The 27,002-nt window shown below is 34.0% G+C and overlaps 2 protein-coding genes across 5 annotated transcripts; one reads left to right on the forward strand and one right to left on the reverse strand.

Moving 5' to 3' along the window:
- Nucleotides 1–707: 707 nt before the first annotated feature.
- Nucleotides 708–2,039, reverse strand: GUN4 (protein GENOMES UNCOUPLED 4). Its single transcript, XM_085702324.1, has one exon. It carries the CDS (start codon nt 1,660–1,662, stop codon nt 868–870), a length of 795 nt encoding a protein of 264 aa, XP_085558450.1. The 5' UTR covers nt 1,663–2,039; the 3' UTR covers nt 708–867.
- Nucleotides 2,040–7,067: 5,028 nt separating this feature from the next.
- Nucleotides 7,068–24,892, forward strand: GCN2 (protein kinase family protein). 4 transcript variants are annotated; one of them, XR_015006522.1, is made up of 29 exons: nt 7,068–7,363; nt 7,446–7,514; nt 7,941–8,000; nt 8,430–8,535; nt 8,673–8,777; nt 9,049–9,438; nt 10,296–10,424; nt 10,511–10,597; nt 10,702–10,788; nt 10,876–10,987; nt 11,289–11,400; nt 13,017–13,071; nt 13,294–13,490; nt 14,767–14,951; nt 15,396–15,544; nt 15,637–15,886; nt 16,894–17,173; nt 17,268–17,364; nt 19,802–19,882; nt 20,149–20,205; nt 20,560–20,691; nt 20,772–20,855; nt 20,997–21,105; nt 21,192–21,328; nt 22,467–22,563; nt 23,028–23,113; nt 23,320–23,422; nt 23,505–23,612; nt 24,423–24,892. XR_015006522.1 is itself a non-coding variant. In XM_085702325.1 (29 exons), exons 1-29 carry the CDS (start codon nt 7,224–7,226, stop codon nt 24,531–24,533), a joined length of 3,726 nt encoding a protein of 1,241 aa, XP_085558451.1. In that variant the 5' UTR covers nt 7,068–7,223; the 3' UTR covers nt 24,534–24,892. The 4 variants fall into 4 exon arrangements, 2 of the variants coding, with proteins under 2 accessions (XP_085558451.1, XP_085558452.1); XR_015006523.1 differs by having other exon boundaries at nt 17,271–17,364; XM_085702325.1 differs by having other exon boundaries at nt 22,456–22,563.
- The last annotated feature ends 2,110 nt before the right edge of the window (nt 24,893–27,002 follow it).

Raw genomic sequence — 27,002 nt, forward strand, 5'->3', positions numbered from 1 at the left:
ACACTAGTTTGGTGAAGAATGAAAGGTGAAAGGGAGAATTATACTTGGTGCTTTCTACCCTTTAATAAATCTTGCAACATCCAAGCAGTTTTCCCCTCGTTTCTGTTTCTATTAAGCATTTATTTGGCTTTTGATTAGTACAGCTGTACTCTAATAAACGAATAATATACCTCAGGCTTTGCATATACATTTCTTTGTATTTGTACTTCTCAGTGTCTAGTAACAGTTGGTTTTACTTCATCTTTCTCTCAATAACACCGAAGTTATGTGTGCAATGAAAGTGTTGCACCAACATTATTCTTGATTATAAACACTCAGAAGTGACTGTAGTAACTAGCATAGTTCTTGATTGTTTAAAAATTGGAATTAAGATGTTAAATAGGTTTTGTTTTGGTGAGGTGGGGGGAAATGAAAAGGAGAAATTGAGCCATGGCTGGAAACTAAAGTGAGAAACACTGTATTAGTAAATAATCTATAGAAAAGGCACAAGTTGCAGAAGTCAATTTTTGTCTGTGTCTGGTAGAGTTCCGTTGCAAGTTGCAACTGAATCAACAGTTGTCACTATAGAAACGGACGTTATAAACAAGACAAGATGGCAGGCTTTGTTATTTTGTTCATTATGTGCACTAGGATTCACATTAACATTTTTTCCACTCCACTCCTTTTAAACCATGACAGCTAACATATGAAACATATGGTTTAATGAGTTTCTAAAACGCAAATATCATTAAGTAAAAGAAAAAATACAATTCAAGTAACTACCTTCATCTATTGATGATTACTATGTATATACGTAAAAATGAAAACACAAATTAAGTTACATTCTCTATGCACTCAGAAAGTTTATTGTGAAGTTTTCTGAACTCATCAGAAACTATAGTCTGTTTTGAAGATCTTGGTAGCCAATGGTTTTGATGAATCTTTTAATCCTTTGAGTGCTCCATTTCCCTCAGTGCCACCAAATGAAACTTCAACTTCGTCTTGGACTGCATCAAAAGCTGGATGGTTAAAAATATAACTTAGCAACTGTGTTCCTCTGAGTGCATTTGTCAGAGGTAAATGACCTTCTGGAGTGTCATCATTGAGCTCCCATATAAACTCTGTAGGAAAAGACCTATAGTTATATTGTTCCATCTCAGTGTCAAGCTTCTTCATCCAACCAACCTTGATGAAGAACTTGGTGAAGTCTTTTTTAGCCTTGTTAAATAATTTCTTTTGGACACTGTATCCAAACTTGTTGTCACTATGGTCTCTCCAGAGCTGGTCAATTGTTTTGAGGTCTGCTTCTGAGATGAACTGAACCTCTGAGAAGAAAACATAGCCACGCTTCTGAGCTGCTTCGCCTGCTAGGACGATGAGAAGACGTCTTGTCTCTTCATCGGCTTCTCGGAAGTTTTTGGCTGAGAGATGCTGCTGGAGGAGTTCAAAGGAGCTGGTTTGAGAGGTTGATGATGGTGTGGATGATGTTGTTTGGGAGATAGAAAATGTGACAGAGGAGTTGGAAGAGGAAGAGTGGGAAAGGGTTATGTTGGTGGGGTTGATGGTAGTTGGTTTGAGGAAAAGTGAGGATGAAAGTGTGGATGGAGGAGCAGTTTCAGAAGGGTAGTAGTGGCGTTTGCTGAGAGAATGATGTTGAATTGAGTGAAGAGAATTGGTGGCCATTTAGTTCAGAGAGTATACTACAATGTTCTATTGTCAATTTAGGACAACAAAAGAGAAGGGTTATTGAAAGTGTGGTAGGAAAGTGAAGTAGAAGATGAATGAATGTGATGTGAAGAATTTCAAGGCTTTGATATTGGGGTAATGTTGTGTGCTACGTTGCTTGATTGTTTAGTAGGAGTAAGGAGATAAGGAATATGTGGGGAAGGACAGTGAAGGGCTCATCAAAAGTAATATAATAGGAGTTTGTGATTGGCTGAAATAGGGTGAGGTTGGATCACACCCAATCTGCCCCACATCACTCTCTATACACAATTAATTTCTTTACCCATGAAATAGACTTCTTTTCTTTTTTAAGAAACAAAATATGGTTCATACCCTTTATGCAAAATTGTGCTTGATATTTTAAGAAAAAGTGAAATAAGGCTTACATCATGCACAGGTTTATTTTCATCATTTAGAACAATAACTCTTGCTATTAGATCAAATATGATATTAAGTGACTTATTAATTTAATGGTAGAAAATAAACTTTTACAAGGTGTAAGATTAATTTACTTGTGCATATTGAATAAAACCATTTTAAATATAAGTTACAATAGTATTCAATAAGTCATATAACGTCAATCACAATTCACAAGGGTAAATGAATGCATAAAAGATTTTGGAAACAATAAATATATTCAATAAGTCAAATAACGCCAGTCACAATTCACAAGGGTAAATGAATGCATAAAAGATTTTGGAAAAAATAAATATATTCAATAAGTCAAATAACGCCAATCACAATTCACAAGGGTAAATGAATGCATAAAAGATTTTGGAAAAAATAAATAAAAAATAGTTTTTCTCTTTCTAGAACATACCACGTGTCACACACTCTTTATACTCTCGATATTTTTGGTAATGTTATAATTTTTTTTGGTAGTAATACTCTTGATTTTGATTTCAGTTACAACCCCGCCATCCCAACTTTCACATAATGCAAGTTTATGACTAAAATGCCCTTTATCTTCAAGTCTTTTAACAGACGTTCATATTAAATTATGCACTCTCTTATCGTAATAAATTAAAATGTGGATAGAGCAAGAATGAAGAAGAAAAACAACAACTTTAAATTGTAATCGCAATGCAGGAACAATATTATACAAATCTAAGTTTATCATTTATAGTTTCCGAAGACATTATTTCGTGTCAATCATTTCGTCCAAATCATATGCTTTTTTAAAATCTACTTTAAACAAGATGAGTTCCTTCTTCCTCTTTTTCACATCATCCACCACTTCATTGGCCATTAAAATTTCATCTAGTATTTGTGTCCCCTTAGCAAAACAGATTGAGTTTCTGCAATACCTTGCAAAATAAATTGTTGGATCTTGTGTCAAGGGACTGGTGCGAAATTTTGACCATGAAGAAGCTAAGAATGATCATAACTAGTTGTGTAAATAATTCTAAAGCGTGCGTGAATATACCAAACTTTATGTTCGATTTGCCCCATCAATTTATGTCAACCGAATGGAAATGAGTATCTTGGCGAATCCCTTCTGGATACATTAGAATTCTCGACGTGAATTGGACAATCATATTAAGCGTATCAAACAATGATAATTTATAAAATAAAATTCTCTCAATTGCTCTAATGCACTAGAGAAAAGAATAAATGATTTAGAAACATTTAGGCAGAATTTTGACGTGTAAAATATACATTTCCCACTATCTTTTTGCCTTAAAGTGTCTATGATTATAAAGAAACTCATACCAAGGGAAGCAAATTTCAATATGTTTCAACATTAGACCTTTCAAATAGATATATACAAATACGATTCACAATATATTATAACAAATGGTGCATTGGTTTTCTTCAGGAAAAAAAAAACAAATGGTGCATTGGTTTAGTGGCATTCTGGGTTCAAACCCCATTAAACCCATTGTTTTGCATTTTTATAAAGTTTCATTTAAATTAATGAACATACAATCAAAAAATGCAAAGTCTGAAAGTTGAACTTGTGAGCATAAAAAAAAAAAAAATTCAACCACCACAACCATTCAACCAAAGTGACACTTCTAATAATACATTTTCATCGACAATTCCTTTGGGTTAATTATCGACTTTTCCGAATTGTCTCCTTCAAGGATTTTGTCGAGTCCCTCACATGCAAGATACTTAATCAAATTGTTTTTACAAGTTATATAATTGTCCACAATTATGATTACAATTTTGAATTGATGCTTAATGTTGGACATTATTATATCTAGCAGTAATAAGCACTTTCGATGGAAACAATCATGCTGATAACATTATAAAAAAACCAGACATTTGAATACTTATTTGATGATATTTGTGAACTAATAGAATGATACAAATTACTGCTCTAAGTATATAAGACTACAAATGTATATAATACTAGGATATACCAAACTAAATAAATAAAGAGAGAAGAAAGTATGATGGTATATCTATATTTCTCAAAATGGTGCATCTTTACATGAACCAAAGTGTGGTATTTATACTACCAAAGTTACCAGTATTACATGTATGAAATAATTTACATTACTATTTTAAGTTGACATTTAGATAGTTAAGTTACATTACTATTGGAAGTTTACATTTTAAATAGATATTTCAACCTAAATAGTAAGACACGCGTTTCATATAATTCTAATATAATTTAGGTTTTTCTAATTTCTTATAACAGAAACAACGATTTCATTATATCTCGTGTCGGGGAGATTGTTGCAAAATTTATGTATGAAGAAGATGAAAATGATCATGATGACGATTGTACAAATAATTCTAAAACGTGTGTGGACATGCTAAGTTTTATATTCGGTCTCCGATCCCCACTAATTTATGTCATCGAATGCAAATGAGTATACAGTGAATCCTCTTCACAATTTTGACTCAAAATATTATTTTTTGTATTTTCTTTGTGCCTTAAAAGCGTCTCTATTTACATAGAAACTCATACCAAGTTATGCTGTGGTTTAATGACGAATGAGTGCAAGGATTCGCCTACGGGTTACGGACCCCTTCTTTTGCAATTTTATATTGTTTCATTTAAATTAATGAAGTTGGACTTGTGTCCATACAATCAAACTCAACCACCACAACCACTGTACCAAGTGACACTTCTATTAACATATTTTCGTTATTTTTTTTTTTGAGCAATATTATTTTCGTTAATTATATTAACAATTATACAACCTTCTAAATTTATATTCTAAAAATTTCTCTCTCAGATTTGCTTTTTAATATATTTGCACGAACCTTAGATAGTATCTTATACATCCCACATCCAATTGGGTTCAAATGACATCCATAAGTACCTCAACCACTATGAATGAGTGTAAAGTGGAATTCACAAAAAGATGATTCATGTTCTCGATACCTTAAAATTTGTTTAAAAAAATGTTGAGTTTTGAGTAGAGATGTAATGTCTTCCTCCGTTTTTTTTTACTTGAGCGAATATAATGTTGTGCAACATAATTAATTGTTTTTTAGGGGAATTGTTTTTTTTAGGGGAATTGATTACAATTATATTTATTTTTGACACAAATATTCATACTTATTAAAAAGTTTAAATTAACTCAAAATTATTTTTAGATTTTATCCTTTTGAGAAAAAAACATATCTTTCTATCTTAATCAAAATTACCGATCTGATCAATGAAGGTTAACTCAATTGATAAAAAGTTGACTCATTCGTAAGATATCATGTTTTTTTGATATTTGAAGCCTACTCCAATGTCTGAGAAGTCTTTGAAATCCAATTCACATAAATTTTTTGTTGTAAAAAAGCCTTCAATTTAAATCCAAAGAATGCAACAACTTAAAATTCTTATGTAAATTTTGTCACTTGTTTAAGTTTCACAAAACTCAAGACATTATTTTTCTTCATTTTGTTCGAAGGATATCCCATATTTAATTTTTGATTGATGTAAGAATGAGAATATTTTACTTACATTTTTGTATACCACCTTCGTCCTTAAATATAAGAGCCTTTTGCAAAAATTACGGAGATTATGAAAGTTGGTCATAGTATTCAATTTGTATATAATTACTATTGTTTTTACAATTTTATTCTTAAGAGAGAGAGTTAATTTATGTTTTCAACATAATATTTATTGTTGATTGAAGAAAAAGATGCAAATTAAATAAGGGTATGTTGGTAAAGAAATAATTAATGTACTTGGAAATACCAAAATGGGTCTTATAAAAATGAACAAATTTTTTTCTCAAAAGGGTCTTATAATCAAAGATGAAGGCGATAGTAAAAAAAGTACTCCATCCGTTTTTAAACATAAGCAAATTTGACTTTCTAAGTTCATTCAATTAATGATGTATGTGTTCCATAATATGAGCCACATACATCATTAATCGAATGAACATAAAAAAGTGAAATTTGCTTATATTTAAAAGGCTTAAATATGAAAATAGTCCCTGCAATATGTAGAATATTTTGTTTTAGTCTTTGTAAAATTGATTCATATTGGATTTGGTCCTTGTAATATGTAGAATATTTGATTTTAGTCCCTCAAAATGAGGACTAAAATGAATATTATAGGGACCAATTTCAATATGAAATGATTTTACAAGGATTAAAACAAAGGGTTAATTATGTTTCTAGTCCCTATAAAATAGCGACCTTGTAAATTTAGTCATTACTTAATTTTAATAGCATTTTTAGTCCCTATAAAAAAAAATTTACTTATAATTTTAGTCCCTGCTAAAACAAAGTTTGATTAATTATCATTAAACTCTTAAATTTTTGAACGATTTTTTTAAGACAAGATTAGAACACTATGAAAGGTTCGTTTACTAAAATTTAGAATTTTCTGACATGAAATGAATTAAATATGAATTTTTTAAAACGACAAAAGTTAAAGATAAAAAGTAATAAAATCTGGATGTAGAAATCAAATTTTGCGATAATTTTTTGCGGAGGAACTTTTAGTAATGTTTTAAACATGTCTGCAAAAAATTGTTCAAAAATTTAAGAGTTTAAGCATAAATTAAACAAATTTGAATTGAGTAGGGACTAATACTCAGTGCAGAAAAACAAAATTAGGGACTAAAAATGCTATTAAAATTAAGTAAGGACTAAACTCACAAGGTCGCTATTTTATAGGGACTAGAAACATAATTAACCCTAAAACAAAATACCAAAGACCAAAACCAAATATTCTATATTTGCATGGACTAAAACAAAAAAAATATTTTTACAGGGACTAAAACCAAAACGCCAGATATTTGCGGGACCATTTCCATATTTAAGCCTATTTTAAAAAAAGGGAGTAAGTAATGTGAAACTGTGTTAGAATTATTCAAAACACCTGTACCAAAAAAGGAAAAGAAAAAAAAAGAATTATACAAAACCCAAGCATTTCCCCTTCCTTACTCTGTAACAGTGTAACTTGGTGCTGCTGATGTAATGAAGCGCCACCTTCTCTGACTACACACACACATTTCGTCATTCTTCAATTTCTCGTCAATATCTCGTAACTGCCATTGGTGCTTCATTCTTCCACTCTCGCTCGTTTTGATCGAAGCTTTCTCAATCAATCAATGGGGAACAAGAAGAAGAAAGGAGGTGGCGGAGGAAGAAGAAACAAAGCAAGAACACCTTCTTCCAAAGACCACCACACTTCTCAATTCCGTAACGATGACGATAACAATGAACAACTCTCCGAAGAAATCACTGCACTGTAACTAACTTCACTTCAACTCATTCACACTCATTCATTTCGATACAATTCATATTTAATTCGTTTCCTAATTTTTGATTAGGTGTGCAATTTTTCAAGAGGATTGCCAAATTATTCCTGGATCGCCACCTCGAATTGTTATTAAGCTCAGGTTTGTTGCTTCATAATCATGATTAATTGAGCAGGTTTCGATAAACAACTTATTTGCAGCTTACGACACATGTGTTTATCATGATAAGAGCTTATGCATTCACTATTTCTATATTAAAAGATGAAATGAAGTTAAATTGCTTTCTGTATAAGCTATAAGCTATCTTGTCTTGGAGAACTTATGAAAATAAGCTGAAAACAGCTTATGGATAATGCCATAAGTTGTTTTCGCAAGTTCTCCCAAATAGTCTCACAAATCTTATAAGCTCAAATAAGCCAATCCAATCATGCTCCTAATTAATTAATTAATTAATCAATTAATTAACTAATTAATTAATGGTGATATCATATTGTTATTGTTGTTGCTGTTATTATTATTAATATTATTTTAATCATCATTGTTTCACTTCTGTTTGAGATTGAACAGGCCTTACTCTAATGACATGGGTTATGAGGATGTGGATGTTTCCGCTCTTCTTGTTGTCAGGTATGTTATGTGATTTCTTCAGTTAGAACAACAACCTGTTCAAAAGAGTTAAAAATCAATAAACACAAACAATGAACATCTGATATTTGTTAATGAAGTTTGGCCAATTATGCCTACGTCTCTGACTGCAGTTCCTTTGTGTTATCATTGAAAGATTAGGGTTTACAGTGTACACTTGTTAGTATTTATGAGCCATACTCAACAATTTTCACGAATCACACACTTCAGACATGACACTGACATGTAAACACCGATAACAGTTTAAGAAAATGGAAACGGTTTAATGCAATGTAAATGCATGTGTCCGTGTCTACCTTCAATCTGAAGTGTCTGTGCTACGTAGGTTGCTTTCTATTTTTGTTTCTGAAGAAGGGGATCTTTGTTGCTCTAAAGTCAATCATTGTTTTTCACTCTTTTCTTTTTGGCTAGGTGCCTGCCTGGGTATCCTTTCAAGTGTCCCAAGTTGCAGATTACTCCCGAGATGGGTTTATCACAAACCGATGCTAATAAACTTTTGTCTCTCCTCCTTGATCAGGTGCTTGCCTGTTCATTTGGTATTAACTATTGTTTCACAGTTAATTCGTGATGTATTCTTTGTTTGAGTGTGGCAAGGGTGATATATTCTTTGTTGTGTGTAAAATGTAGTGATCTTTTGTTCTTGCCATTTTCCAGGCCAATTTAAATGCTAGGGAGGGACGAGTGATGATCTTTAATTTAGTTGAGGCTGCTCAAGAATTTCTGTCTAGAATTGAGCCTATTGCCAAACCAACTGAATCTGTGAGATTACTGTTTCTTACATACTATTTTCTGTTAAGCTATTGTAACTATTATTATTCATTCGTTTTATTATTATTCACTGAAGGTTGTAATCATAAAATCAATATTAGTTAGTATTTTGTTTTTAAAAGAAAAGAATATTGTAGATGTCAGTGTTGATATTCTTTAATTTCTTATATAATTTTTGAGGTTTGATCAATCATTTATTTCTATGAAAAAGTTAATTTTCTACTTAAACTGATGGTGCTATGCTTCTATCCTCGGATTGTAGAAGTTTTCACACTCAACTACAGAGGGCATAGATGAACTGTGTCCCAAGGATATGGCATCTTCAAATAAGAATAGATCTTTTGTCTATGGTTTCATCGACCTTTTCAGTGGCTATGGAGAGTCCTGGAATTGGGGTTTTGGAATTGATGAACCTGCTGTAAAAATTTCTTCTCTTCCTTCCTCTAAGTTAGATGCCTCCAAACCACGAATAGAAGCTCGGGAAAAAAAATCTGATAGCAAGGAAAACCCGTTCATATTGCAAGAACTTCCTGCCAAATTAGATACTGTCGGAGAAGTTAGTGAAGACAATAACAATAGCTCAACTTTAACTCATTCAAGTAGATCTCTGGTGGATGGTTTGGTAGGGGACGACAATGAAGGTGAGAAAGAGGTAATGTAAAGGACATGATTTGCTTGTTGTAAGGGTCGTGTATTGTTTGTTGGACATCAGTAATTATTTTTTATTTTTTTACTTTTGTTCCTATATATCCTATGTTAAGAACTACTCTTGTTAAATTTATTATCCGGCCAGAATTATGTCGCTAACTGTTGAAGTTGACGAGTCTTTCAATGATTTTTGGACTTTTGGTATCTTGCTTTCCACCTGAACAAAAAAATGGTAATGATAATGGTCATGGATTTTTAGGAAAATGAGTTAAGCAATTTGATCAGATGGTGCACAATATTTGATGTAATTCCTGAAAGGTTTAATGCATTAGATTGTTGAATTTTAATTAAGCACACGAAGACGAACAATGCAGATCATGTAATTTAGAAGTTCTTAACCTTTGTTTTTGTCTGGATTTGTAGGTTTGACGTTTGAAATAATTGCGCAATAAATGAGTTAAAATCAGAAAAATGTTATGTTATAGAGGGATGGAAATGTAATATATATGTCTGTGTATGTCATCCTATGTCAAGATATAATCATTGGTCCTGTCCTGATAGGAAAAGCCTTACCTGATTACTCTTTTTAAACCCAGACCTACCTGGATTTTTAGGCTCATACTGTTTATGCGAGAGTCCCAGGTTTGTTCAAATGAACTAATTAAAGATAACTCGAATGGACATATACGAGGAAATTCCTTGAATTGATGCAACATGCCTCTATTCTGATGGGAAATCATTCATGTTTCATTGAAATTTAGAAATTCTCTCATATTTTTTTGGCACCATTGTAATTGGTCTGCATCTGTTTGAGACACCTGTTTATGCCAATTCCTTTATTTTCTATCATTTCACATGCAGTATTTTATTGTGGATGAGTATACAACAGAAGATAACAAAGATATGTCTGACAGTGAGTCTACAGAGTCTCTATCTTCTGTGTCGCCTCATCACCAAGCATCTCAAACAATAGAAAAGGATCTAATAATGGTAAAAACTCAAAATTTACTGGTTATCAGCTTGTCACAGCAGAGTTACGCTCAACATTAATTTTGTTTTTCCTTGTTTTGCATCAGGTTCACATGCTTCGCCTTGTTTGTGCCTCTAAAGGTACCTTGGCTGACTCTTTGCCTCAATTAGCAACAGAGCTGTACAATTTAGGGGTATAAACTAGATTGCTATTTTACCAAAACAATAATATTTTTACTCCCATTTTCAAATAATTTCCAGGTCTAGAATGACCCTAATCCTTTGAGTTGTATTCCAGATATTTTCTGACTCGGCACGTGATATGGCATCAAAACCACCTTCCCTTTTCAACAAAACCTTTGATCATATCTTCAAGAAACACCTGGTTGGCAAATCTTATGGGGAAATATACTCTTTTTCTTACCACTAAATTTTTGTTTATTTTTTTTTATTATTTATTTGTTTTGTCTAGGCATCATCGAGAATATCTCAATTTTGGACACCTTCTTCTGATCTTGGAGGCTCTAATACAGTTCAACACAGTTCTCGATATTTAAATGATTTTGAGGAGCTACGCCCTCTTGGTAAAGGAACTTCATGAACTTGTGTCGAGTTTTATATATATAATAATATAATAATATTCTTTGATGTCATATGCTCCTAGATGTCTCCCATGATGATGGTAGAGTACTATAATTTCTTTTTGTCAATGATCTTGATTGCCTGGCCTTTGTGTTTGCTGGAAAAGATAGCATGAATTATTATAGCTTTGGAAATGTTTTTAATCATTTCAATGAACTTTTTTTATTAAAAGATGATTATTTAACTGGATTTTCTCATATCTCTAATCATTTACTGAAACATTTTGCTTGACAATGTAAATAGGTCATGGTGGTTTTGGTCACGTTGTGTTGTGCAAAAATAAACTCGATGGAAGGCAGTATGCAATGAAGAAAATTCGCCTTAAGGACAAAAGCATGCCTGACCGAATATTAAGGTGAATTTAATTGATCTAGGAAGGAACTTGCTACAGCTTTTTCACTAATGTATATAATTCAGTGCATGATTATGTAATTATGGCCAAAGCATTACATTTACAGTCATTGATTAATATTAGAATATTTACCTGATCCAGTTTTTGCAAATCTTCAATTTCTTTTTACAAAACGGGCTGTATTGTCATCTGCACTTTCTGATCCAACTCCTGCATGCTGTAGTTTATGATTAACTTTGGGTTGATGAAACATTTTGAAGCAGTAATCGTAACTGCTGTTGAAACTAAACTTTCTTCAGAATCCAAGGATTGATTTCGTTCTTTGACATAAGTTTTATTGGTCATACGGAAAGTATGATTGCGCTTAAAAACTTCATATTCTGATAAAAGTCTTAACTGTGGTGGTGTTTGAAGATATATCCGTTACTAAGCATGTCAATTTGTCAACATTTTCATCGATTAATTTCCTTGCCACCCACCATTTTTTGGTCTACATAATTTATTGTAGGATTTCAACTAGACAACTAGGCATAACTTTGCATTTCATCTACCTGTATTAGATTCTGAGGTTGATCTTCGATCTTATTGTTACGTTAAATTATTGATCTCATTATTACAAAATATTTCCTCCTTCGGTTTTACTATTGCTTAACCTAAATATCTTTAAAATCTTGTATCTTAGTGTTCTCAAACTTATTGAAATCCTGTACAGCTGCATCAACTAGTATCCCCGTAGCTATATGTTAAATTATATTGAGGGAATCAAATATAATTTAGAGCCATTATTTGTTGATGACAAAAAATAGAGCTGATGTCTGATGTAGATCATAAAGCTAGAAGATAGGATTTGTGATGGAAGATGAATGCAGATTTAAAAGAGATTTGAAAAAGAAAAAAATTGTGAAAAGATATCATGGTCAATTTATTTAATTGGTGCAAATGTTTCGTTGCATAAAATTGAAATGACACGCAGAGGAGAATTTAAATTAAAACCAAGGGGAGGGCAAGTATGGCTTGTAAATAAGTATGAGTGTACTTCACCTTTGCATCACACATGAACTTTTTTTATTGGCCAATTAGATGTCATGGTATACGTATGACATATCTTATGTATTGTCTCACCTCATGTTTTGATATACTCCCTCCGTTTCAAAATGAGTGTCGTTTTAGGTGTTTACACACATATTAAGAAATGCAATGATTAAAAGAAAGAGAATGGTTATTTTACCAAATTATCCTTATTAACTATTGGTTAGTTTTAAAAGTAATACTTTGGAAGTAGTGTGCAGAGTATTAATTGGAGGGTACAATTGAAAAGAAAAAGTTATTATTGCATTGGAAACTGAAAGTAACATTCATTTTGTAACAATTTTTTTTAGCTAAAGCGACACTCATTTTGAAACGGAGGGAGTAGTTTATTTTCCTTTACGTTGTTTGTCCTCCCCATTTCATTTTTTTTTTCTTGTGTTGAAAATTCTAAGAGAGAGAATATATTTATTTGATTACTGCCAGCTTTGCCCATTTCTTATCTTTTCTTACTGTTTATATGTAACTGTTTACTCGTTTTTTAATTACAATAACTTACCTGTTTATCCATCTATCTATGGTGAGAAAATCAGGGAAGTAGCTACGCTTTCTCGTTTACAACATCAACATGTTGTTCGGTATTATCAGGTATAAAGGTTTTTATTTTTTGCACAAATTTTCATATTATGGAAACTTTTGTTTCTTGTATCAGATTTTTTATTTCCTTATGTTGCTGCATTAACTGTATGCTCTAGTGCACAGTTTTTGGAAGAGTCTATAAATAGAAATGCAAATAAAATGTTTTAGTTTACCACAATATTATGTGGTCATATGATGGTTTTAAATTTTTAATAGCTGTAAAACTTCCAGGCATGGTTTGAAACTGGAGTTGCAGATTCTTATGGCGATCCTGCTGGGGAATCAAGAACTCCAGCGAGCTCTACTTTCAGCTACAAAGCTGCAAGCTCTACTTTCAGCTACAAAGCTGCAAGCTCCAATGATGCTATTGGGCTTGAGAATCAGCTTGAATCAACATATCTTTATATACAAATGGAGTACTGTCCCAGGTAAGATTTTCAGAGAGCTAAGTTCTTCATAATTATTTTCTCTTCTTATTGAACTTCTCCTTTTGTATTAGAAAAGAGGTCTTTCCTTTTGGCAGTTAATGTAGTATAATGACTAGTAAGTTTTGGACATGAAAGTCGGGGCATTTATAACTGAAGGAAATTTTTGTTGTTGGGAACTTGGAGGCTCGAAAGTTGAAATATACTTTTCAATTGGAATTCATACAGTCCACATGTTTGTCCGGTCTCCACTTTCTTTGGCCGTGTTTTTATTTCCTGCTGCCGTTTCCAATAGGCTTCCTTCAATTCACTGCCACTGTACATCTCTAACTGTTGCTGTCAGCTTGTCAGTCTCAGTTTTCGTCCAGCCTTTCACTAGGTCTGGCTTGCAGTTGTTGGATCAAACCATCCTTAGATATCAAACACACCCACTTGTGCTCTTTCTCGCGTGTAACCTAACATTGCCGCCACTGTTTGCCGCACATTCCGACGAGTCTTTGTCAATATTTGTAGTGCTTGGTTTATACCTTACAATTATTTGTTTCCATAATTGTGCTATACTGCTATTTCTTACTTTTCTTTGTTGATTCACACCGAATTCTAATCATCTGAAGTCTGATCCTTCCATTTTCACCAACTATATCAGTGCCCCACTGTCAACTGACAAGTTAGACAAAAAAAACTATAATATGTGGGCCTCCAACATCAAACTTTGCTTGAATTCTAGGAACATAAAGACTACCGCGCCAAGATGGTCGATTTTGTGCTTGAGCCCAACCGTTCTTATAAGATCGGTTGTTATCCCCCCCCCCCCCCCCCCCACAAAAAAAAAAAAAAAAGAAAAAGAAAAAAGAATAAGATTGGTTGTAGAATGAAGGTCTGAAGAGGTTACAGAGACGACACTCATTTTTATTCTCTCAAATCCAGCGTTCCATGAGAGGATCAAACATATTTAGGTATAGGTCATTATACTAGTTTTGTAAATTCAAATTATCAACTGGTAGAGGTCTTCACTAAAGATTGAAGGTCCTTGAATCAGTTATGTGTGTAACAAACTTGGTGTATGTCATTTATATGCTCCAGATGAGGGTGGCTGATAGAAGCAATGTAAATAGGGTACTTATAGGCTGATCTTGTGTTGTATATGATTGTTATTGTTATTGTGTTTGTGTCTATTGTTTCATTTAATTCTTGACTCATGTATACAAAATTTCACAAGTACACTCATTATTGTTAATTATGTGGTATTCACTAAATGTCATTGTTGTTGGGTTCAAAGGACTCTTCGCCAGATGTTTGAATCATATAATCATTTTGACAAAGAATTGGCCTGGCATTTGTTTCGCCAAATAGTAGAAGGTTTGGCACACATACATGGGCAAGGAATAATTCACCGGGACTTAACACCAAGTAACATATTCTTTGATGCTCGCAATGATATTAAAATTGGTGACTTTGGTCTCGGTAAGATCTTCAATCCTTTAGTTACTTATTTTCTTTTTCTTCGTGTATGTTTCCAATATTTTTTCTATCTAGATTATCACAACAATGAACAACTTCAATATATGTGATTGGTGCTCATGAAATTATTAGAATATGTGATAGGCCTAGTAATCTGTAGGCTAGCAAGGTTTCCAATTGCATCCTGATTTGCATCTGCAATTTTCATTTATCCATATAATTCTCTTTGTAATACAGTCGAGGTCATTAATAAATGCCTGCACTTATACACATTTTCCTGTGTGTGCAGTGACATTATGTAACTCTTGGTGTAGTGTTTCGCTGTTTCTGATTTGGTCTAAAAATTCATATAAAACAATGCCCTGTTAATGTGTGAGCTTTCTACACTGGAGGGAGTGGTGTTTGTTCGTGAATGAATTCTCAAATTTTCTTTTCTTTTTCTTTCAGCCAAGTTCTTGAAGTTGGAGCAGCTGGATCAAGATCTAGCCCATCCTGCTGATACAACTGGAGTTTCCATTGATGGCACTGGACAAGTTGGGACATATTTCTATACAGCTCCTGAGATTGAGCAAGGATGGCCTAAGATTGATGAAAAGGTGTAAAGCATTCAGCACTATCCTTTTCTAGCCATATAACAATGTTTGCTTCGAGCAAACTTATGTAATTCTTGGGTTTAATTGATGTGCAGGCTGACATGTACAGCTTAGGAGTGGTTTTCTTTGAGCTTTGGCATCCATTTGGGACTGCAATGGAGAGGCACGTTGTTTTATCCGATCTGAAACAGAAAGCGAAGTTTCCACCTTCATGGGTTGCTGAGTTTCCAGAACAGGAATCCTTGCTGCGGCAGTTAATGTCTCCAGGTCCCTCAGATCGCCCGTCTGCAACAGAACTTTTGCAGAATGCATTTCCTCCACGAATGGAGTCTGAATTGTTGGATGGCAAGTGATTATGACCTTTGTTGTTCATTCTGCAACTTATTATTGTAATGAACCTACGCAGTACAAGTCGTTATCCACCAAAAGAATTCATCATCTTATCTCATTAGGTGCGGTCAGTTACATGGGCCAAATAGTATCGACTTTCGAGTCTTGTGCTAACCATAAGCCCCCCCTCCCACCACCACCACACACACGCGCGCGCATTTTGTAACGCTTGAACTCAATGCATTCCCAATTCCCATCAATTTGTGTTGGAAGGTAGTCTAGAAATTTATGAAATTTATTGTCATTATGAAAATACAAGAGTATGATTACATCTATTTAGAGGTTTTGGTTTCTGATATGGTGAGAACTGCATATGTTTCTAACTATATTCTTGATGTGTGCGAGTGTTCTTGGTTACATGTGTCCAGCCGCATCCAGTGTATGTGCATGCTATATTAGATATAAAAACCATGTATAAATTTCCACCCCAACAAACTATTTTAGGAGAGTTAGCTCATGACATTATAATAAGGCCTCTGACCAAGCGGTCAGCGTTTGATAAGGCCAAAGGGTTCATGAGTGTGGGAGTGTGTACTAGATATATAAAAACATTCATGAACGCGCAACACATTAAGCTTTCTGTAGTTGGTTCATGATATTGATAGTTTTTTCTTTTCCTGCTAAAGAACTCTAATTTGTTACAGCTACCAGTGGCTATATGTGTTATTTTTTACATAAAAGTAATATATCAGTTATGTGTATATTTTGCTCTCTTGAATGCTTGCTTTCTATGAATATGAAACTTTTTAATGAGTGGCTACTCCCAAGGAGTATAGAAAAATACAAAAAATCAGATGATCTTGACAATTACAGTTAATAATGCAAACTGAAATTTCATTATGATATATGCATTTTAGTACAGACCGTAGACATTAAGAATCGTAAGTCCTTTAGCTAATTTGTTTATTTTTTTGTTAAGTTTCTTGCATTACCCTGATTCAGTGTCAGTTCTCTATGTTCAGATATCCTGCGAACAATGCAGAAATCAGAGGATACAAGCATTTACGATAAAGTTTTAAATGCTATCTTTGATGAAGAGATGTTAAGCACAAAACACATTCGTCAGGTTGGTAGATTGGGGTCAGTTGGAGATAACAGTTCATCCATTCAGCACACAGATTTTGTAACCGAGGTCCGAGATTATGTTGTAGATGTCAACAAGGAAATTTTCAGGCAGCATTGTGCTAAACACCTAGAAATATCACCAATGCGATTATTGGATGATTGTCCACAGTTTAACAGGTCAATATCTTCCTTTAAATTTCATTACTAGTTTTTGTTTTAGTTCTTGGTAGACAACCTAGATAAAAGATTGCTGGGTTTGATTTTCGTGAAGTAGAAATGCAGTTAAACTCCTGACCCATGGTGGAGCCATGCTTGAACTTTCCCATGAGCTGCGTTTGCCTTTCGTGAACTGGATTATATCTAACCAGGTAATGTACATATTAGCTTGATTTAATTTCTTTGCATTTTTTCAATTTTTTCTTAAAATGTATTTCGTTACATTAAAATTTGAATATAATATGATATATATTGCAATAATTGATTTACTATTGATGCAAAGAGATGTGTGGTTTTAAACGCCCTTTAGTAGTATGATTTGTTGTATGAGTTGTACAATAATGATTTTAATGAGTAGAGAACATAATGGTGTGCTTTGTAATATTGGATTTATGGATATAAATGACACTCTTCAAACAAAACAGCATGTATTGGGAAAGTCAGTAGTATTAAAACATCCCTCAAGATTCACTATAAAATTGTTTTGCATCATATAATTGTTTTTTTTAACATTTTAGAATATGGGTTTGGACTTAACTCATTCCTACAAAATCAGCACTCACACGATCTTAAAATTTGGGTTTTGGTCTAATTCAACTTGCAAAACTGGTTTGTATGGTGAGCTGTGTTGCACGGGTGCGGGTACGGGACCCGGTACGGGTACGGGTGCGAGTACGGGATACGGCATTTCTCAAAAAACAAAGGTACGGGTACGTTAGGATAAAAAAAATTAATTTAAAATAACATAGCATGAGGAAATTATATTGCTCAACCGGTGGATTCAAACTTGTAGTTCCGGTAGGAAAATGAACTTCTTGTACTGGATTTGCTTTTTCATTAGCAATTCTATCAAGTTCTTTCATCTCAGCAAGATATTCATTCGTCACTTTTGGACAAATAGCTATCCCTTTTTCTTTTCTAGGAGCAAATGACATCTTATTCTAAAATAAGAATCCTTGTATGATATATTGCAATAGTTGCAGTTCCAAGTTGCATTATTTCCTTTTCCTTCACATTTAATTTTAAATGAAAAACCTCATTTTCTCAAGAAAAAAACGGTTATGCGTACCCTGAGAGTACCACCGCCGTACCGTAACTGTACCAAGGTTTAAAAACTAAAAAAAAAAATTGGTACATCATGGGTGCGTACAGTACGAGTACCATACGAGTACCAGTACCCGCGGAGTACCCGGTACGGGTACGTTTTGCAAATTGGAGTACCCGTGCTTCAGAGATGGTGAGGCATGCCTCCCACTTATAAACACCTTTTCAAGTCATATCACTTCTAATGCGGGACTCTTAACAAAACTACTCATAGTAGATTGGATGGAATTACTTGGTTCTTGGGATTATTAGAATACAGTAGCTACAGAATCATGCTTGGTTATTGTGCCTTTGTTCTCGTATAGTCACAATGACTGTGTTGGTGTTGGTTCTCTGATGAGAATGGCTACGTGGTTTCTTACTTAAATGGAAATCAGTTAAGACATAGAGTATGATTTAACGATTTTGTTGTTCTTACGAGGGTGTTTGGAATGCAAAATCTTGTGTTTGAGACTTGAGTAACAACTCACAATTAGTTTGGAAACCCGATAGTATTACAATATCCTTCAAGATTTATTATAAAATTATTTTGCAACATAATATTGTTTGTTAAAGGGGGAGCCTTGGCGCAATGGTAAAGTTGTTGTCACGTGACTGAAAGGTCACATGTTCAAGTTCTGGAAATAGTCTCTTGTGTAAAAAACAGGGTAAGGCTGCGTACCATACACCAAAAAGGGTGGGACCCCTTCCTGGATCCTGCGTATGTGGGAGCTTTAGAGCACCTGTTTGCCCTTTTTTTTAAATTTTATTTTTTAATATTCTTTGTTAAAAATTCATAGTAGATTAGAGGGCATTGCCTGGTCAGTGGGGTTTTAGAAAACATAATACCTACAGAATCATGCTTTGGTCTTATTTATATAATGTGCCTTTGTTCTTACATAGTGACAACAACTGCGTTGCGATTGGTTCTCCAAAATTTCTTACTTATATGGAAATCATTTAAGACTTAAATAGCAAAAGTATCAAATTGATTGTTCTTATGAGGGTTTTTGTAATGTAAAAAATGTAATTCGAGTTATAAATCAAATTGTGCTTGAATAACAACCACCAAAGCTTTTAAGTTTAACCCACTTAGTGGGATCAACTACATGGATCACACGACGACATATTGTCTTTGCTTATGTAGAATAATTTAGGACCAATGATAGATGATTTAACTCTAAATATCTCTTAATGGTTTAGCCTGTAAATTTTTACAAACTGAGCCTATACTAATGTTACTAAAGGAAAGAGCTAAATTAAAACCTAAATTTTATAGAAAGAATTGTTTTTGAGTTATCAGTAGTCTTGCCAATAAGACCTTAAGCCTGCCTATTAAAACAAGATATAAAATGCAGAGGAGGGAAAAGGTGTGTTATATCTGAATTCTGAACTGTATCTGATAGGAAAGAAAATGTCCTTGACAGTTTTGGCATTGCTTCTCTATTATTTTAGCTGGCTTTCAAAAAAGCATGAAAAATCTGAGACAATATAAATCATGTGTAGATATCTTCATTCAAACGATACGAGATATCATACGTTTACAGAAGAGCAGTTGGGCATTCATCACCAAACCGTTACCTTCAGGTACCATTCTACATACTATTTCTGTGGTTATTGTTTTTGACTCAATCTGAAGGTACAAAATAAATAATCGATATTTCTCCTTTTTGGTTTTTGTTGTTTTTTGGTGAAAGAAGAATCTAAAATATTCCAGTATTTTCCTCTGCATTCCATAAATAATCTGTTTGGACTTTGGGGCTTCTGTAATGGTTTGTGATGCTTTGCGTGAAACTTTCAAACAAAATTTATTGATTATTGAAACCCATCAATACAAAACCATTTTTCTACAGGGAGATTTTGACATTATTGGTGGTACTTCAGCATTGACAGAGGCCGAGGTCATAAAGGTGATATTTTCTACTGTATCCTTGTAGATTTTATAATTCTTTTCATTTTATTTTATCTTTTTTATTAAGTTCTGCATATTATAAACAGTTACCCATGATAGTATTTTGCTACACAGTTGTTGTAATACTACTGCCAGTAAAAGGAAAAATTGTATATTTCATCAGCATGGTCAATAAATCTATAACTTATTTTTAATAGATTTTTGCAAAATAAAATATATGTGACAGTATTTACTACTAAACCTGTATTTTGTTCATTTTGTGTCTGAAATCCTTTAGACTGTCATATTATAATGCTGATCACTTGCTAGTAATGAACATAGCATACTTAGCAACTTACCGACTGTATTATAGGTCACGAAAGACATAGTCACTTGTTTTTTCCATGAAGACTTGTGTGACATTCATCTAAACCATGCTGACCTCCTGGGTGCAATTTGGTCATGGACTGGAATCAAGGTAGAACACAGACTCAAAGTAGCAGAGGTATGTTAGCCGTGTAATCAAGAAACCGATATTATTAAGTTTTTAAGAATATAGTATGACTGATCTTTGATTTTTTGAAGCTTCTTTCAATGATGGGTTCTTTGCGTCCTCAATCCTCAGAAAGGAAATCAAAATGGGCAGTGATAAGGCGGCAGCTTCTGCAGGTGAGAAAATTTATTTAGGAATCTTGTATGTTTGGCTGCAATAACTATTGTTGTTGTGGAAGTTTTCATAGTTTCTTTCGGTAATTAGCAAATCAATTCTCAGTCAAAATTAATGTATTTGCAATTTTAATGCTTTTCCAGGAACTGGGTTTAGCTGAAGCTATGGTAAATAGGTTGCAGACTGTAGGTTTGAGATTCTGTGGATCTGCAGGTCAGGCACTTCCCAGACTAAGGGGTGCTCTACCATCTGGTATATATCTGTGGTTAGATTGAAATATACATTTACACATTATAGAAGGAAGTTGATACTCATTGGAAAATAGTAAACTAATGCAGATAAGCGTACCTTCAAGGCACTTGATGAATTGTCTGAGCTTGCCAGCCTCTTGAGAATTTGGAGGATTGACAAAAATGTATATATAGATGCATTAATGCCGCCAAACGAAAGTTATCATAGAGATTTGTTTTTTCAGGTACCATGAATTTGTCATTTATTTTCATAAAAATATTACACCTTTGTGGTATGGATTTTATTATTGCACTTTGTAAGAAACACTCCTCCCTCCTTATTTATGAATTGTCCTTTGTAAATATAACTATTTGAAACTTGGAGTAAGAGGTGCTGTGCTATATATAATTAGTATATGAATCACTCACTAGCAACCATCTATATGTTGTACTTTCATTGAAGAGTCATACTAGACATATTAATCTCTTGCGCCTGGGTTGTTCGAACTTAATTAGTATATGAATCACTCACATACAACATTTTCTGTATTATCTGTATTTGTCCATCTGTCACTATTCCAAGCTATTTTCTGCGTAGTGTTTTCAACATGATATAATAAGGTGGCTGAAAAAGATTGATATTGAGTGATGTCCATCTTGGCATGATCAATATGCTCACAGACAATTAAAAATATGCAAACATATGTGTCAGAGTCAGTCAATAAATGGAGGTTATTATTAGGTTATATTGGAAAAGAAGTGGAACAATTACGATAAAAGATAATTAATCATAACAAGTAATACACCAAATTATTGGTATAGAGTATGGAACTAAAATTTGATAACTACTATTTATCCGTCTGAGTCACCAACTATTAAGTTTAAAGAAATTCATCTCCTTTTTACTGCTTCATTTAAAAGAAAAATGAACTCAAATCCACCAGTCCAACATCCATTTCTTCTCCAACTATATGTCCTCACCAGATTCTAACTGGGAATCTAAACATCTGCTTTGTTATATTGAAAGAATATCAGGATGATAATGTATCATATATTGCAATATATGATGTAGAAAATGCACTTAATTTCTTAAGTTCACCTGTTTTTTATGATGTGCCTTTACTACCTTTTAAAATTGTAATTATAACTATTTAAGTCATTCATACTTGACTACTTGTAAAATAGAATTACCCCTATTCTAGAAACTGTAGTGCATTTATTTTTATTGATAATGAACTAGGTGCATTTCTATATTTGGAATATTCATATTGCCTAATGGTTCTTTGGATTGCATCAAGGAAGAAGAAGGGCTAGAAATATGTATGTTTTGAATCTTTTTATGATTCTGATGAAGTTGAATTTTTCTTGGAAGATATACTTAAGGAAGGAGAACAGTTCTGGATCACTTTCTGAAGGTGTCTTGCTAGCTGTTGGTGGTAGATATGACTATTTGCTTCATCAGTTGAGGAGTAGTGACTATGTAGGTTATGCATTCAAATTTAATTTCTTCTTAATGCCATTAACACGACCTGTGTCTTCTATACTAATTTTTCTCTTCACAATTCTGACAGTCGAGCATTCTTCCAGAATGTTCGAAATCACGTATTTCTATGTATTTTTAACCATTATATATAATTTGATTCTTGTTTGCTTTGATCCCTAACTGTACCATCAACTAATCATGCTTAAACTCATTGGTCCGAATATGATTAAGTATTCATTGATGTGTTTGTTTGTGCTTCGTGCTCTAAATACTTATTGTTACCTTTTCCCTCAACATATTAGTGACAGTTATCTTTACTGACGATATCAGCATGTTTCTTTTGCATATGCTTCAGTTGTTCATGGTGTTTTCTTACCGCCTGTAGCAGTCTTGGATAACTTAAAGCTTCTTTTGTCTGTGAATTTTATATTGTTTCTAATAGTCTGTCCTTTCTGCAACAGAAAGGAAATCCTCCAACCGGTGTGGGGACTAGCCTTGCACTAGAGACAATGATTCAGAATTGTCCTGTAGATTTTAAGCATAATCGGTTAGTGTCGTTAAACTCGAACATATTTTTTTTTTGTTGGTTTTGTTATTTTTACATTCTACAAACTCTGGCATTTAGGTCATTGCCTTTTCAATTTTATCCTATTACCTATGCGTGTTGTGCGTGCCTACATGTGCACAAATAACAGGAGTAGGCTTAGTTGCTGATGGCTACATACTGATGCACTTAACTCTCAACTGTTTCAGAAATGAAGCCAGCATCAATATTCTTGTGTGCTCAAGAGGAGGAGGTGGTCTGTTGGTGGAACGCATGGAACTAGTTGCTGAATTATGGCAGGAGAATTTTAAGGTTGATATTTCTAAACAATTTTAATCAGCGTGATTGAGTATTATTACTGAAGGTTCTGCTCATTCATCTTTCTTGTCATTAGGCCGAATTTGTTCCTGTCCCTGATCCAAGTCTCACAGAGCAGTATGAGTATGCCAATGAACATGATATCAAATGTCTCGTTATTATTACAGATGCAGGTTTAGTTAAGGTAATATAATGTTCTAAAATTCCATTTTCTGGTTAAGACAGAAGATTGAGTTTTAAGTGAAGTAGTTTATGTTTGGATGTTTGTACTCTAAAATCAAGTCTGATATAAATAAAACCTAGTGTAAAATTTTCAACCTAATGCAAGTCCGATATAAAATTTTCAATTCTATCTAACATTAATCAAACAAGTTTTTTTTCTTTCACTAAAATCATGTTTAAGAGGGGGTGTAATTAATATATGGATGGTTTCCAATGTGAAACCGAATACGTGCCAAGACTTTTTCATGCAATCAGTATTAATAATATTGTCTATTTGTTCTCTACTCTGATGTAAAATACCTTCTACGAACGTTAAACTCCCCTGAGAATCTATCGTAATTTTAATCCCTTTGAACTACATAATTAATGTAACTGGCTGGTCATCCTTCTTTTTCCTTCTAAATCCTAGACTTTTCTCTTCTGTCTGTAGGTCAACTTATCACGCTCCACATACAAAACTTTATCAATCTTATTATTTGAGTTGTGGTATTTTCCTTGAATCTCTTATCTGGTAAACTTATCAATCCTCATAAAGGTTATCTAATAGTTTAATCAATGAAGAACTCACATCAGCTATCTAATAATTTCTATTTGAAGAGTGAGTTGTTTATTTTTGTGTGTTTTGTTAGAATCCCCTTTTTTTCTTGTCCTAATATTATATGTCATGAACAAAATCTTATTCAAGTGGGGCATACTGCCTATATGACAACATGATGCAATCTGTTTCTAAGATAGTGTTACATTAACTATTTTATATTTATATTGCCTCCAGGTTCGACATCTCGAACTTAAGAAGGAGAAAAATGTTGAGCGAGAGAATCTAGTCAAGTTTCTATCGGATGCTATGGCAACACAATTCAGAAACCCCTCCATATGGATTTAAGCAACATTCTTTAAAGCTTAATTAGTTGTTCTGCCTTCAAACATAAATGGATGAGATGAAGTCGTTCTTGGTTCATAATTCAAAGCGAATATCACTGGTTTTGTTTAACTCAGCATTTCTGATAGAAACCAAATTATCAGCAGGATTGTCAAAAACAATTATATCAAGAGGATGGCCTCCATTCCAAGATATAGAAGACTTATGTACATCAATTTTGCAGCTTTATTTGATTCCCCAACACTTCTTATTTTTTAGGATTTGTTGTGCATAGTTGTGATGATGTGAATATGTATAGAGCTTTGAATAGTTTTGATTCATTTAACTCGACAAAGTAGCCGCTGATGAGATTTTTTCCCTCATTTTTGTGTTGAATTTTAGTATTTACGTTTTAACCTTTGTATGGATGAAATAAAAGGAGGAAAAAAGTGCTTTGTCATTTGTAATGAGCTAAAGAGTGAGAAGGAAATGAACAAGTGTGCTGCAATTACTTATTGAGTATTACTTTTCCCACCCTACGCCTTTCCTTGCGCGCCCTATTTTTTTTTCCAAAAATACCGCTAGTCCGGAATATATAATCCGAACCTACTCCGGAATATTAATTCTGGATTTATTCGTGTATTTTGGCACTTCATCCACCCTGATGGATGATGTCAGTTATGAAAATACTGTTCCGGATTATATATCCGAAATAGTTAGATTATTCCGGATTATATAATCCGAAATGTGTAAATCATCCCGTTGAAAGTCAACAAAAGGGGGTGGTGAACGATGATTTTGGATTATATAATCTGGAATGTGCTAAACCTGTCCGGATTATATAATCCGGATTGCATCAGTACAGAGGCAGAAGTCATCTGTTTTGGCTGACCTCTGTTGTGGCGCATTTTGCTTGCTTCCAAACAGACATATCATGCCGGTGACATGTTCTAACAGTAAATCAAACTTATAACATTAAAATCATCAACACAACATAATTTTCGAACAAAACATTAATCAAATAACATTAAAAATTAGCCAAGATTATATAACATTAAAAATTATCCAAGTGTTACATAATTCAAAAGCATTCAAAATGTTCAAACATAAACATAAAATCCAATATATCAGCTCCTAATAACTACACCCGTACCACCGCCACCTCTGCCACCACCCCTGCCACCACCTCTGCCACCACCCCTGCCACCCTCAGTAGCTCCCCGACGACGATAAACTTTCCCATCATGCACCTCTCTCAACGCATCCTCCAAATGCTGCCATTCCTCAGTCCCTTTCGGCACCAGACCGCTTCTCATCACAGCATAGACGTGGTCTTTGATGCGGGTCATCCTCCCGCTAAGCTGTAAGTACGCAAGGTCTCCATCATCTTGAGCAGCTCGCGCATCAAGGAGCTCACGCTCTGGTGGCCTCGGCACCGGTACCGGCATCCTTGCTTCCCATACCTGGGAAGTGATGAAACACCCAAGCCTGCACGAAAGACAACCACATATAGATATACAAACCATATACACTTACATTTTAAAAAATAAAACATAGTTCTTAATTTATACCTGCAACAAACTCAGGTATCCTGCCACCTGACTGGTGTTCCAACGTGAAGCATTCTTGAGCTCCTTATACAAGTGAGCTAGTGCCGCAGCTCTCCATGAATAACCGGCACAAAGATCAAGGTCTCTGAAGTACTTCAGGTAGACAACATCCACAACCCACTGGCTTTTGTCACTGAAGATCGTGATCCCCACCAAGTATAGCAAATATATGCGGACAACCTGGTCCTGCAACCTCTGCACCTCCTCAGTCACACCATACTCGGCCGCCAAATCCCTTTGCTCCTTCAAACGCTCCTTGAATATCGTCTCCAAGTAGCTAAATTTGCAATGTGCACCTTTGGTCTTCTCGACCTCTTTAAGAGCATCACTCGTACTAGACCCCAAGTACCCCTCCATCCATTCCATCGTCTCGTCCCGTGATATGGACCCGTGAGGCCACATCATCAAGTGTGACTGTCATCTCCCCAAACGGAAGGTGGAAGCTGAAAGTCTCCTCGTGCCACCTCTCCACGATCGCACAAATCAGCCCATGGTCAATAATGTTGTAGCTCGTATCCTGGAGCCTGTAACACCCCGTTTTCCCAACGTAAAAATTTCATAATAAAAATCAGAGTAATTCAATTTAAACGGAATGTCACATTATTTTTCTAAAAACATAAACTGAATAAATAAATATTTATCCTTCAAAATCCAATATCATATTATTTTAAACTTCGCAGCGGAATAATTTCAAAAACTTAAATAAATCTTTGGCACAAGGGCCTCAACATAAAATCTCATAATATCTTGGTTCAACAATAATTCATGAAAAACTTTCAAAGTAATACGTCCCTTTACGTATCAGAGCACCTAAGGACACAGTGAGAGATAGTCACCCACGACCGCAGCTAATCTTGATTACCTGCAAGTTACCCATACGAAG

This window comes from Medicago sativa, chromosome 4, assembly GCF_051527215.1.
Source record: "Medicago sativa cultivar Bolivia chromosome 4, Bolivia_mono, whole genome shotgun sequence".
Lineage (NCBI taxonomy): Eukaryota > Viridiplantae > Streptophyta > Magnoliopsida > Fabales > Fabaceae > Medicago > Medicago sativa.

Excerpts from the sequence above, each read along its gene's own strand:
- GUN4 (XM_085702324.1), bottom strand. The coding sequence starts at position 1,662 with ATGGCCACCAATTCTCTTCACTCAATTCAACATCATTCTCTCAGCAAA.
- GCN2 (XM_085702325.1), top strand. The coding sequence starts at position 7,224 with ATGGGGAACAAGAAGAAGAAAGGAGGTGGCGGAGGAAGAAGAAACAAA. Across the intron at positions 10,988-11,288 it reads TGAGGAGCTACGCCCTCTTG|GTCATGGTGGTTTTGGTCAC; the intron begins GTAAAGGAACTT and ends CAATGTAAATAG. Across the intron at positions 23,613-24,422 it reads CAGATGCAGGTTTAGTTAAG|GTTCGACATCTCGAACTTAA; the intron begins GTAATATAATGT and ends TATTGCCTCCAG.